The sequence below is a fragment of the Vanellus vanellus genome, assembly GCF_965231255.1.
Source record: "Vanellus vanellus genome assembly, chromosome: 9".
Classification (NCBI taxonomy): domain Eukaryota; kingdom Metazoa; phylum Chordata; class Aves; order Charadriiformes; family Charadriidae; genus Vanellus; species Vanellus vanellus.
In genome coordinates, this window is record NC_138914.1 from 282971 (window position 1) to 293268 (window position 10298).

Here is a 10298-nt window from a genome sequence, read left to right on the forward strand (position 1 = left end):
CGGGTCCCTTCCCTCTAATCCCTCGCTGCCACCAGCCGCCTTAGCACGCGCGGGGCAAAACAAACAACACGTGAGCAGATGGTGCCTTCTCCATCATCCCGCCACCGCTTCAGCAGCCCCGAATAAAACTGCCCTGTTACCTTTTTCCCATGAGATGCCCCCATGGTCCGATGTGTCAGCTGTGCCCCCTCACCCGGGGTGTGGGACCGGCCGGTTCTCCGTGGTCACCAGCCCCGTTAGTCCCGGGGGGACGCGCGGCCGTGCAGCTCCCGGCCCCTCGGTGGCCTCTGCGGGGAGACGTGGGTGAAATCCAGCCTGTCTGCAGCGGGGTCGGGCGGGAAAGCTTGCTTTTCCTCCCTTCTCCGAGCACGTGGAGAACTCATTTTCTTCGTGCACCTAACGGCTGGCTCGCGCCCAGGCTCTGCCCGGGCACAAAGGCAGCTTTCATGCTGCGGATGCCCAGTTTCTAAGCCAGGATCCGTATTTTGAGAAGCTGTGGAAGATTACAGTAATTGCACTTGACAGGGCAAGATGTCACAGGACACGGATTCGAGCGGCTGTGGGGCCCCGGCACCCATCGGTCTTTGCCTGTGGCATCCTTCCTAGCTGCTGCTTTGGTGTTTTGCTGAAATATAAACCCGTGCCCCCAAAATAAGGCAGGATTATCCCTCTGCTACCCGCCTGCATCCCGGCTCTTGGCTCCTGTGGCAGCACTGGATTTTACAAACTTTGCTCCTGCGAATGCCCTGGGCTGCCTGTTCACTGCTGGAGCCCAGGGTGGCCCCTGGTGAGCCCAGGTTACCCGGAGCTGCGTCCCGGGGGGCCGGGCAGGTCAGGGCTTGTGTTTGCTGAAGTCTCTGGGAGATGCGGCACTGTGAAAACCAGCCAGGTAGGTGCCTGTCTCTGCACTAATGCAGCTTTTAAAATGCCAGGCACTAAGAGAGCCTCAAACCTCGTTTGGGGATTGCTGTCCCTTCACCCACCACTCTTTTCAGACCTTTTTAAAAAACGAGAAAGTTAAATTTGACTGCTGAAGCCATATTTATACCCCTACCTCCCAGATTCTGGACTTTTGAAAAGCTCCCATTTATTTGTCGGGACACAGTGGCTTTGGCAGGAATGGCTCTTCAAAACGCCGGCTGCTGATCAAGGTCCCTGCGCAGGAGTTGCACTTTCAGGTCTCCCTATTTATTGAAAATAGTGACGTACCTTAGTAACTGCTCCGTGTTGGATTCAGAACTAGTTTTAACTGTCTGTAGCACACTGAAGCATAAACTTCCTTTATTTTGGCTTTAAACCAGATTTTTGGATGTGCATTGCAAAGGGGTAGGAAGAGTCTCCTGCGGCTGAAAGGGGCTGGTTGTTTTTTGGGCTGCAGCTGATGCTGTGTGCTGGTTTACCCCATGCAGCCGCCTTTACAGCTCTTAGGCTGTTTTCAGTTTGGCTTACGCGTGCATCTAGATCCTTTGAGGGGACTTAAAATAGTTGGCATATTTATGCTGGCAGTGCGGCAGGGCTGTGTGATGTGAGGGCTGTTGTGTCTGTTGCGTTGTGTTATTTCGCGCTGCTGCCGCGGGTAGGGATGATTCAGCGCCTGGGATTAACCGCTGCTGTTGCAGCGGATTTAGGCATCGATTTATGGCAGAGGCTTCCCTCGGTGCGATCAGGTGCACATTAAGAGCGCAGGAGGATAAGCTGGGATAAAATACTACAGCTATCGGGGAATTCCTCTGTGATGGCTGTATTGGGGTTTAGTTTCAGTTTTGCCTTTGGAAGTTCTTACATGTGTTACACAATTTATTTTGGGATTTTTCCTTGGTTAGGGAAAACCGGTTGCCTCACTTTGGATGGTGGTGCCGGGTTTTGGATCCCGGGTTTCATCCCTAAGGCAGCTGGCGCAGGACAGGCTGTGTCTTTCCTGGCCTTATCTCACTTCTGCTCCCCTGGCGTGACCGGAGGGCTCAGATAACCGACGTGAGCTGCCTGTTAGAAGCTGTGCCGAGGCAAACTCTGCTGTTGGAGGCGGAAAAGGCTGTGCAGGATTGCCCCGGGTTACCCCGCACAGCTCCAAGCGCTCCACCCTCTTGCTCTGCAAAACCGCCGGTCTGCTTGAAAGAATGGGGCAAACCCAGACACAGTCATAGGGAATCAGAGTCGGCATGCGATGCAGCTTTACCCGTGTCCATGATGACAGATAAGCCCAGGCCGTTGCCCACACAGCTTATCAGATCTCAGCGGTGCTGGCGCTCGGGGGGGCGTTGGGGGCAGACGGTGCTTGGGTGAGCTCACCCAGGCAGGAGTGGGGGGCAGATGCTCCCCCAGGACCTCCTCGGCGCTGGGCAGCAGTGTGGGGACTGCCCTGGCAGGAGGGCTGCGGGGCTTTGCCGGCCCGCGTTTGGGCAGGGATGTCTCCCCTCCCAGCCATGCCAGCCGGCCCTGGGTCGGGGTGCAGCTCCCGGAGCAAAGTGGGTGCGTGGGTGCCCGCGGCGGGGTGCCAACCCGGGTGTGTTGTACCGCTCCAGACTGATGCTGTCTCCGGCTCTCCCGGTAAAAGGCTCCCACCTATTGGTTATGCTGCACAACTTCAGCTGCCTGAGAAACTTGCACATCCATCCCTCCCTCCGAGGGCAAAGTCAGGTTGGCACATCCCCGGAGTTATCCTGACCTTTGATGGGGACGTGCCATGTAGGATTTAGCTTGGATTTAGTCCCGGATAGATGCAGCTGGGTGGGGGAAATGCTTTGGTGTGCACATATTAACCTACATTGCCGCAAGCCATCCCTGTGGCCTTCTGGCCTTTTGTAGGAGACAGCGGGGGGGGTTGGCAGGAGCTCCACTGCCAACCTGAGTCTGAGCATCCCCGGGGATGACTTTGCCCTGTGCCATGCGGGGAGGGGGAACACCCGTGTGCAGTGCTGTGAGGTGGGTGACAGCGATGCCCGGCTCGGGGCAGAAGATGCTGTGCCTGCAGGGAAAAGCACAGTTTGTTCTTGAAAATGGAAGTGAGAAGGCAGCGCTTTGTAACTAGATAGCTTATTTAAGAAATCTGAAAAAACTTCATATAAAGTTTTTGGTTTAAAGACAGGAGAATAAAATACCCCAAATTGACCCATAGGTGAAGACAGCTCGTCTGAAACCTGGCCGGGCACTTGCTCAGGCTCTGCAGGTGTTTGTAGAGCTCTTCAAACCCTGCGCAGCCCCTGCTCCGAAACGGCCGGTCCTTGGGAACAGGCAGCCGCTCTTGGGCTGTGTGACCAGGCAGCGGGGGGACCTGGGGCTGGTGTGGTGGGGCTGGTGTCCCTGCGAGACTGGTGGAGACTTGTCTCCATGGCGGCCTGGGGCTCGATGCTAATCCATCTTCCTGGGGACACAGCCCTGCATCTCCAGCATCTCAGGCCAGCCGTCGTATTTATTTGTTTTCTTATCGTTTTTTATGTACTGCAGGGAAAAAGAGAGAGAAAAAATGAATGAGGAGGTTGGTGGCACAGTGCAGGTTTGCAACGTGGCAAAACTTGGAGTGTGGCTCGACGTGAGGGATAACACCGCTGGTCCACGTCTTCTGCAGAGAGGTAGGTGAGACACGGCTCGGGAGGTGCTACGAAGAGGATGGGAGCCTCCAGAGCTGGTGGCAGGGGAGGGTCACGTACCTCTTCAAAGGCGCTTTTGGTTTTCAGCCCTTTGGCTCCCAAGAAGACCCAGTTGTCCCGGAAGCCCAACTTCTTCACATGGCTGCTGCCTAGCTCCTCAAAACATGCCCGTATTTTGTTGTTCATCCTGAAAGAGGGTAAGAAGGTGTTAGTGTGGTGCCAGGTGGGTGTCCTCTCCTCTCCTCTTTCCGCTGCTGGCAGCAGCACCCCCAGCTCCTTCGAGCTGCAGGTTTTTGGGGAGCCAGGTGTTACTCCCAGGGCCAAACTCACTTTGTGGCAGGGTCATCGTAGCTGGCTGTCAGCACGATGGTGCCGTGCTTGATCTCTCGGAGGAAGGCATCCAGTTTGTTAGCCTCTGGGACAGAGGAGCATTAGGAAAAGAAAAAGGGATTTAGTGGGGACTGCTGCATGGGAGCTGGGAGAACCTCTTCTGGGTGAGTGGGAAGTATCCTGGCTGTGCTGGTGCTAGCTAGGATTTGGGGTGGTGGGCCTGGGGCTCCCAGATGCTGCATTCCCCATCTTGTGTTCCCACCTGGGCTCCCCCGCAGCGCCCGGGGCTGGCGCTTTCCTCCTGCCAGTACAACTGCAGGGGATAATTTACGTCTAAAGTTTGCTCACTAACTGTGAAATCTAGTTACCTGAATGTTCTTCCCAACACAAGAAACGAACCCGCTTGGCCGCAGAGCTGCCCGCCCTGCGATCGTGCCTTCGGCTGTGTTGTGGGAATTATTCCTCATCCCGCATCCGTGGGATGCTCAAGTCCAACGCCCCATCTAGTGGCACAGGAGCTGACTGCTGTCTCCTTCCCAGTGCCTTTCCCACCGTGCATTTCGCTCACAAACTCAGCCTGAAATCTCATGGTATTGGTGTTTCTCATTAAAACTCCAGAGGTACTAAGAATAGGTTGCAAAGCCAAAAAGCAGAAAAGGTGATGGATCCCTGGGGAAGGCTCAAAGGGTGAATCAAAAGCAGTGTAGCGGTGTTTTTAGCATGTGATTTTGAGGAGTCCTGCCATAACTCTGGGTAGTTTGGTAACAGCTTTGCAACAAAGGTGGGATTTACAGCGTCCTGCGGGTCAGTGCCAGCTGGGCTGTGAGCGGGTGCTGCCCCGGCTCAGGGCATCTTCTTGCTGTTAGGAAGAAGCTATTGTCTGAAGCTGGCAGGTGCAGGGATGTGGTCTTTGCAGCCACCGGGCTCTGGTCCCTGTGCCCAGCCTCGCTGGGGCTGGGGGGGCACGTCTCACCTGCCATGCCCTGAGCTCCTCGTTCAGCCTCCTGTGAAAGGCAGGGAGACAAGCTGCTGCTCAGACACCGCTACCATTCAAAAACTGAGTTGCAACTTGCAAAATCTCAGGATTAGTGTAACTACCCGATCTCAGAAGGTAACCTCTCTCAGGTCTCAAACACCCTGGTTTATTCAGTTTAGTGGAACTGTTTTTCAGGCTGTTACGTGCTTGCAAAAGGAGCAAGAAGCCAACCTTGGATGCGGATGTATTAGGAGGACTCCAGGCTCAATGGCCTTAGGGAAAGCCCAACTTTTGCTGCCTGAGCTGGCAGTCCTGGTCAAAGTCCACTAGACTTTATCTTAAACACACGACAGAGGAGCAGCCTAAATAGCGGCAGCGCCGGTGTGAGCCCCGGCTGGGAGCCCCCAGGCAGCAAAGCGAACTGCACTTACTTCCAGAGTACATGTCGAATGTGCCTGTTTTCAGGAGCTGCCCACTTGAGCCTGAAAGGTCAAAATTCAAAACAGAGCACGGTGAGTTTGCTTTGCCTGGCCACCAGCTTGCGGTTCCTGCTGCAAAATGCTTTGCTCTTCCCTCAGTGTGTCGGATTTGCGGCGGTGGCGAGAGTGTTGCTGGGTGGAGTTCATGGAGCCATCGTGCACGGCCCTGGTGGGTTTGTTCCCATCTCCCTGGCAGTGCTTGGCAACCATAGTTGTGGCTGTGCAGCCCATGCAGCACCGGACTGATGTGCTGTTGGCCCAGCCGTGGTGGTGGGATGAGGTCCCCAGTGGCCCGTTCCCTCCCTGGGGAGGAAGGGACCCCGGCTGCGGGGGGGGGGGGTTAGTGCCCGCCTGACTCACCGTTCACCAGCGCGATGTTCAGGCCTCTGCCAATGTTGTTTTTCACGCTGCTCATGATGCTGGAAAGGAAAGCAGAGAGCACCTGTAAGCGCAGGGATGCCCTGGAGGTGCTGGTGCCAGTGAAACTGTTGTGGGGCGAAGTGTCTGCAGACAGCAAAATATCCCCAGAAGCGGTAGCAAAGAAAACTATTTCCAAACTTTTTTAACCACAAATGCTCCGCGATGGCCATTGGCGTGCTCAGCAGTGGCCAAACTCGCCCTATTCAAGCCCAGGCCAGCCACGGCTGCCCCATCCCCGCCATGTGCTGCTTACACCGTATCGTCGAAGCAGATGGAGGGTCCCACCACGTTTGCGGCACCACTGACAATTTTGAAGGCAAAATAGTTCTGGGGGCAGCTCTTCTGGTTCCCACACTTGTGCCGGGGCACCTGCTCGCCTGCAAGGGAGGAGCGGAGCTGGAAGCCATGGCGTTGGCCCTGCAGGGGGACACTGGCCATGTCCCCGAGGGGCTGAACAGGGCTGGCACGGGGGTACGGTGGGCCACTAAGGGAGCAACACCTGCACCAGCTTCTTGCCTGAAGGAGGCTTGTCCTGGGGCTGGGACCAGCTGCTTCTTTGAGGTTTATGGTTCCAAGGCGTGGGGCGGGGTGGGACGAGGTGGTTGGGGTGCTGGGTGCTGCTCTGGGTGTGCGCAGCAGGACGGCATGGCCGATGCCATGGGGATTGCAGAGGGCTGTCTGCTGGGACTGTTCGAAGCTGGTGCTCATTCAAAGCCAGCCCCTTGTGGCTTTTCTGCCCGGAGCTTCCCCATTCTTGGCCAGGGATGGGACCTGTGCCACACTGCCTGGATGGGGCTGGTGACCCTGCTGTAGCCTGTGGCCCAGGGGTGTTTCTGCTGGGGCAGGGGGACGGTGTGAAGGTTGATGTGCTTGCAGAGCCCACCAAAGACATGTGTGTGATATGAAATTGCCCTGCGTTTGGGAGGGTGGGATTTTGCCTTGGGAAAGGGGCTCTCGCGGGCAGATATTGCGCTTCCACCATCACCCCCAGCCCGGAGCGGTGTTGTGTGATGGAGATGAAGTCAAGAGCAGTACTCACTTCTGGGCTTGTTGGTGATGCCTGTGGGTACCAAGCAGGAGGGTTAGACACCCCAGAGAGCTGCTGGCTCTCCCCCAACCCGATTGTCCGAAACTGCTCCCCATGGCTGAGCCCCCCGAGCCGCCTGAGCCCTGGTGCAGCTTCCCACCGCGCTGTTCCCTCCCTGCCCTGATGGCCAGAGCTGGTGGCTACAGCCTTGGCCAGGGACTGAAAGCGCAAATGTTTGCGGCAACTACATGCAGCTCTGGGGTCTGGCTTGCAATGGGGCCGCCCACACCCTCCCTCTGGACCCATCCGGAGCCCCGCCGGCACCTCACCGAGCCAGCTCCGCAGGCTGACGACTTTCCAACTGTGATTAAAGTACGTCTGCACGATGAACCATGTGCCCAGCAGAGTGATGAACAGTGCCGCGTACCGGATCACGCCTGTGAGGGGTGGGAGAGGAGCCAGGGGAGAGCAGCATCAGCGTGGGTCGGGGGCCGGACCATCCCTCTGGTTTCTTGGGGACTTGGTCCGTGTGTTCTCGGGTTATCCAGGCACAGGGTGACAACCAGCGCTTGTGTGGCATGCTAACGTTCCTTCCTTCAGCCTCTGAAAGGATTCTGATCTCTTAATTAATATCTCTAGGGCGTGTGGAGACGTTCAGATAGGCATTGCCCTTCTACTGGGAGGCACTATTCATATTTCTCTCTGCATTAAAGTAAATCTGATAATTAGTTACAAAGCTATGTAAATCCAAATACGTCTTACGTTCCCAGCGCTGGGAAGGCTGCTATCCCCCAATTAGTCACTAGCTACAGCCGAGCAGCTGCTAATCCAAATGTGATTGGCATTTGGCTTTAAAGCAGCACTCATCGGAGCAAAACGTTCCAGTCCTGCATGGGAAGAGAGCAGAAAAATATACTTCTATTGCCGCCGAATGGCTCTTATGGAACCAGGAACGTCTCAATAGCCATCTCTTCCCAGCCGCAGAGGGTTTCACTGGGAAAAATACAACAGGCTGAAATCTACACAAATCTTTTAAAAACCTGATGCTTATATAAAGGCTCTTTCCCACGCCCCTGGCAGGGGAATGTGAGGGTAGCTGGGCTTGGAAGGGGTCATGTAAATGAGAGAGAGGCAGAAAAAAACTGCAGAAAAACAGACAGAGAAAAGTAAATCTCTCTGTCTCCCTTCTTACCTGTCACCCGCATGGTGGCAGGGAGAGAGAGCGCAACCGAGGGGGTGGCCAACGGTCACGAGTCACCCTGAGGACAAAGAAGAAAATACCATAAAGCATACCTGTAACCCACCCCAGCCGGGCAGATATTAGATGAAACAATAATTGCTATTTTTAGGCATATTTGCAATAACTAAGAGGTCGCCAAAGATGTATAAATTCCTATCAAGCACGTGTGCTTGGTCCCGCCCTGGTGTTGGAGTCCTGCTCCCGTATGGTGCAGCAGGCTGCGCTGGTTGAGCTTACTTCATTTTTAAGCCTCTGAACACTTCACTGTGACTGTCTGCTGCCCTGCGCATTCCCGGCTCCTGTCCTTTTCTCAGTGACGGATCACGCTTTTCTGTTGTGATGAGCTCAAGGAGCACATTTTCAGTCACGGCTTTGCTGCGTTTTATTCTGATTTCCTTCTGGGATTATGCAAAAAAGGTTTCAAATATTAGGGACTGCAAAATGCCGTCTGAGGACAAGCTGCGATTTGGCCTGGCCCAGTCAGAGGAATCTGCGGGAACAAGCTTGTCCTCCTTAAAACCAGAAGGGGAGGGAAGGGAAGAAGGGCGGCGCTGCTGAGCTGGGCAGAGCAGCGCCAGGTCTGGGGACACCTGATTTAAGAACGGAAATGTTTCCGCTTGTCCAAATCCTGCAGCATCTTCACCCATGGGGTGTGTAAATGGGGAGTGGTTGCAATTTAAAGCGTAAACTATTTCCTCCCTGAGCAAGTCTGTCTGCCCCCCTCCCTCCCGCTGCCAGCCCCGACGGGTGGGACGGGCACCTTCCACCCCACGCACCGGGCTCCTGGGGGCAGGGGACCCACTCCTACCTTTGAAATTTGGGGATGCAGCCCGGTGAACGTCCGTCCTGGAAACCACCCTGGAGTCCTAAGGCGAATTGTCACCTGTGAGACGTGCTCAGAGCTAAAGAGTCTAACGTTAACTAAAGCAGCCCTTCGGTGAGGCTTGGCGTAAAAGAAAATGCAAAAAACCTATGCTGAGAGTTGCTTTTCCTGTTTGAAGGGTAAATAAGGAACAACGGGTTGTAGCAGGGATGGGCTGAAAGTTGCTTTCAGGCTGCTACGTCATGAGGAAGGAGAGGACTTTGCCTCCCGCCCAGCCCTGCGCCGGGTCCCCTCCCAGGGCGTGAGTTCAGGGAAAGCGCCCGTGGCCATGAGCGTGGTTGAGCGTGGCCATGGTGCAGTGTCCTCCCTCGGGCGCCCTGGGAGGGATGGATGCACGCGGCATCTCCCCGGGGCACCGTGGTGGGATGCTCCCCCTTTGCTTCCCCCGCACCCTGGGGCGAGTCGCAGCATCACCATATGGGGCTTTTTGGCAGCCTTAAAAACAACGAGGAAACCAATCTGCGGTGCAGGAGGAGAGCTGCTGCTTTCCTGCTTGGCCTGAGACCCCGCGGGGGGTTTGCAGCGGGCCAGGGTGGCCGGTGCCCGGTGGCGCGGCAGCCCCGCAGTGGTGTTTCAGCCGCATGAAGCTGGAGCCCAGCACCGCTCCCCACCAGGACCCACCGCTGCGCCCGCGCCTGCCGCGATGCTGCAGCAAGGAGGGGCTGCCGAAGCCACTCCGCTGGGAGCCGTGGCTTCCTGTGGGATAGTGGTCTCATGGCCTATCTGCATTTTAAAGGAAGCCTTGGAAGGTATTTGCGTGCCCTCCTGCGTCCCGGCAGTGTGGTTTTGATAGCGTATCAGCTAAGCGCACTTCCTTCCCAGCACCATCTCGCTTCTCCTCTCTGCAGCTATTCCTCCCAGGGGTGAGTGGCCCTGAGCCGGAGTCTGTCTCCGCAGGAGGTGGCACAGGGGTCCGCAGCACCTGCAGCCCTTATGGTGCCACCTTGTCCTGGCCTATCCCAGCCCGCTGGCACCGTGTCTCTGGAACGGGTTTTAACCTTGTGTTGGAGCTGACAGGATAAGCCTGTTTCAGTGAACCTGTGGAAGAGCCAGAGACCTGAAAATGGGCAGTTTAAAGGTTTTGGAGCACAGATGATGCCCGTGACTGGATCTGGTGGGACAGCACTGGGCTCTTGCCTTTTGCTCCTTCCGGCATGAAGCTTTGCTTTTTAAACGCCGGGAGCCTCTCCCACGCCTGGCTCCCCAGCCCAGTGCCTGGTCTGCTGTTGGGTGTGATGGGAGCAGGAGAGCAGTCCTTAAAATTCCCCTTGGCAAGCCGCAAAGTCTTCAAAACTGGTATTGGTTTGCTTTTGGAGCTTGTTGCATTCCCCTTCAACTGCCACAGGCAGAACCAAG

General features: G+C 56.1%; 1 protein-coding gene across 1 annotated transcript; it reads right to left on the minus strand.

Annotated features, from left to right (window-relative positions):
• Nucleotides 1–3036: 3036 nt before the first annotated feature.
• FAM3D (FAM3 metabolism regulating signaling molecule D) lies at nt 3037–8024 on the minus strand (the record flags this gene model as incomplete). The annotated part of the gene is made up of 8 exons (XM_082487898.1): nt 3037–3438; nt 3648–3774; nt 3918–4002; nt 5325–5375; nt 5733–5791; nt 6046–6188; nt 7147–7256; nt 8012–8024. 8 exons carry the CDS (start codon nt 8022–8024, stop codon nt 3349–3351), a joined length of 678 nt encoding a protein of 225 aa, XP_082344024.1. The 3' UTR covers nt 3037–3348.
• Nucleotides 8025–10298: the final 2274 nt, after the last annotated feature.